Raw genomic sequence first — 3,168 nt, 5'->3', positions numbered from 1 at the left:
GCATTATATTTATCCCCTTCAGATCCGTTTGTTTTGACCCTTGAACAGGATAATCAGGGAAAGAGATTGAACCACTGTTGTATAGGGCAGATATTGGCAGGGAATATACAGGGAACTTAGATCAAAATTGTCCCTTGGTTGATCCAGGGTGGGATCATAACATTCTTAAATCTAGTGACAGGCTGAATCGTTATTGACAGCGGATTTTATACAGGATTAGACACACTATACCTATAGCTATAAATATGCCAAAACTTTTTGAGATTAAACAGGGTTGTAAGGAATCTCCAACTGGGTTTTTAAAAGGTCTTAAAGAAATATCTAGTTACAACAAAGGATTGAAAAAAGGTATAATCAGGTAATAGCTATGCAATTACATACTGCTATGGCTATGCACTTATTAAACACGCAGGGGAGATGTGGCAGTGTGCTAAGATTGGACCTGTGAGAAACTGCGAGAGTCGACAGTGTGAGAACGAGTGCTAGTGGAAAAATACAAGCAGTAAGTACCGTATGCTATGTGAGACATCAAGGACAGAGGGACTGATACAGGATTGATACATCAAGGACGGAGGGATAGCTTAGGATAGACAAAAACTGGTTCTATGACAGTAACTTTGGTGGGAACACGAAATAGATCGCTTATGTAAAAACTCACTTGGCAAATCAGCAAATGCTTGAGCAAGAATCATAGCAAGTATAAATGCAAGCCTGAGTTTGTAATAAATGTCTCTCATTGCACCTTCCCGAGAGTCCGTGCCTCATTCACTGCACCCTCACTGGCTGTTTGTTGAAACACAAAGCCATGGGCTGATCCCGACTGCCTCTGGGTGACCTGCACCGCAGCACTGCCCTTCCACTGGCGTTTCTTCCTCCTGATATCCAGAATGCACCTCCCAAGTTGTCCTTTTCAGTTATTGGTTTTTTTCCCCTCTCCGGCCTCTTCCCACTAGCATGGAAAGCTCGACTATCTGAGAAACTGCTCTGCAGGCAGGGACCCCAACCCATCAGACTTCTTGTGGTCTTTAGCCTGACCAGAGAGAAGTAACCTCACCATGGACTCCTTATGCACCCATGGATGTTGGGAGACAGAGTGTTTCCCTTGTACACACAGATGCAGGAGTCACTGTGTCTCTCTGACCTCCTGCTGCCACTCCAGGAGGCTGGGAGGCACCTCAGCCCTGCCATTTGTCACCCTACTCTGCACTTACATGAGATGCCCCATGGCATGAAGAATGGACACGGGATCTTCTGTTCCAGGAAGCACATCCCGGTGCTACATTCAGGTGGTTCCCCAAGGGATGTTACTCTCAACATGAAGTCACATCAAGACACTGTCTGTCCCACTGACCTTCATGGAACCCCAAGGAATAGCTGATAGTGTTTCTAGTCACGGGGGTTCATCACCCAGAAACACTTTATGGATTTGTTTACATCTCGTCTGTACAATGCAAACATAGATATCTGATCTACCCAGTAGTTCTGCTTCCAGGGAGGGACAAAGAACCTCTTCAAGCTGAAGTGAGAAGCCAGTGCTGGAAATGGTGCTTGTGAGAGGCCGGTCCATGATGATTGGCCTGCAGCAGGTTCTCTAGGTTGTCCAGTGGACATGGGCACAACCACTCAGTGAGAAAATGATTTAAGTTATATATGCTATGAAGAAGATTATGGGCAGTTTATTGCTTCATCAAACAGCCATTCATTAGTTGCCATGCTGAATCCTTGATCTCCTGGTTCCTCATGCTGTAGATGAGGGGGTTCACTGCTGGAGGCATCACTGAGTACAGAACTGACACCACCAGATCCAGGGATGGGGAGGAGATGGAGGGGGGCTTCAGGTGAGAAAATATGACAGTGCTGAGGAACAGGGAGACAACGGCCAGGTGAGGGAGGCAGGTGGAAAAGGCTTTGTGCCGACCCTGCTCAGAGGGGATCCTCAGCACGGCCCTCAAGATCTGCACATAGGAGAAAATGATGAAAACAAAACAGCCGAATGCCACTGAGAAAGAAATCACAAGAACCCAGACTTCCCTGCGGTAGGTGTCTGAGCAGGAGAGCTTGAGGATCTGGGGGATTTCACAGAAGAACTGGCCCAGGGCATTGTCCTTGCACAGGGGCAGTGAAAATGTATTGGCCATGTGCAGCAGAGCATTGAGAAACCCAGTGGCCCAGGCAGCTGCTGCCATGTGGACACAAGCTCTGCTGCCCAGGAGGGTCCCGTAGTGCAGGGGTTTGCAGATGGCAACGTAGCGGTCGTACGACATGATGGTGAGAAGAGAATATTCTGCTACTATCAAGAATGCAAATGAAAAGAGCTGTGCAGCACAACACGAGTATGATATGGCCCTGGTATCCCACAGAGAGTTAGCCATGGACTTGGGGACAATGGTGGAGATGGAGCCCAGGTCGAGGAGGGCGAGGTTGAGCAGGAAGAAGTACATGGGGGTGTGGAGGTGCTGGTCCCAGGCTATGGTGGTGATGATGAGGCCGTTGCCCAAGAGGGCAGCCAGGTAGATGCCCAGGAAGAGACAGAAGTGCAAGAGCTGCAGCTCCCGTGTGTCTGTGAACGGCAGGAGGAGGAACTGGGTGACGGAGCTGCTGTTGGACATTTGCTGCCTGTGGGCATGAGGACCTGTGCATGGAGGGAAAGACAGTGACAAGTTAGGGGAGATTTCTCTGAGGAAAATAAACATGCTGTTTCTCATGGAAAACCCCCTCCCTGATGGAGGGATGTTTCAGCTCATTCTCTCTTTCTACTAAATGAGAAAAACCTGTTCATCAAAGCTTAAAATGCAGCTTGGGCATCTGGTTTCCATGAAGACATCTTTGGGGCAAGACCCCTTGAGTTTGTGTCAGAACAAGAATTGACCGACACTCACACCCCAACCCCAGAGAGCAAGAGCACCAGGGACAGGTGGAGAAACAGGGAAGGACACTGCAGTGCTACCAGAAAATAAAGCAAGGACAGAAAGGCAGATGGGCATGCTGTGGAACCCTCTCCTGACCCGGCTGTGCTGCTGCCACTCACATAATGACACTGGAGAGCAAGTACTTTAAGCACCTTTTTTGTGTACCCCGTTGCAGGAACCCTTCACCTGGAGGTCCAGCTGCTGAGGTGGAGACTCGTGACCTGGACCCCATGGCTTTGGGGCAGAGGGTCTGCTGGGG

At 49.0% G+C, this 3,168-nt stretch overlaps 1 protein-coding gene across 1 annotated transcript; it reads right to left on the bottom strand.

Moving 5' to 3' along the window:
• Positions 1-1,676: 1,676 nt before the first annotated feature.
• LOC309450422 (olfactory receptor 14C36-like) lies at positions 1,677-2,609 on the bottom strand (the record flags this gene model as incomplete). Its single annotated transcript, XM_082073254.1, has 1 exon — positions 1,677-2,609. The coding sequence occupies one exon, from the start codon at positions 2,607-2,609 to the stop codon at positions 1,677-1,679; it is 933 nt and encodes a 310-aa protein (XP_081929380.1).
• Between the last annotated feature and the right edge of the window lie 559 nt (positions 2,610-3,168).

Source organism: Streptopelia decaocto (assembly GCF_964273445.1).
Source record: "Streptopelia decaocto genome assembly, chromosome: 26".
Taxonomy (NCBI): domain Eukaryota; kingdom Metazoa; phylum Chordata; class Aves; order Columbiformes; family Columbidae; genus Streptopelia; species Streptopelia decaocto.
This window is presented reverse-complemented; position numbering and strand designations above follow the sequence as displayed.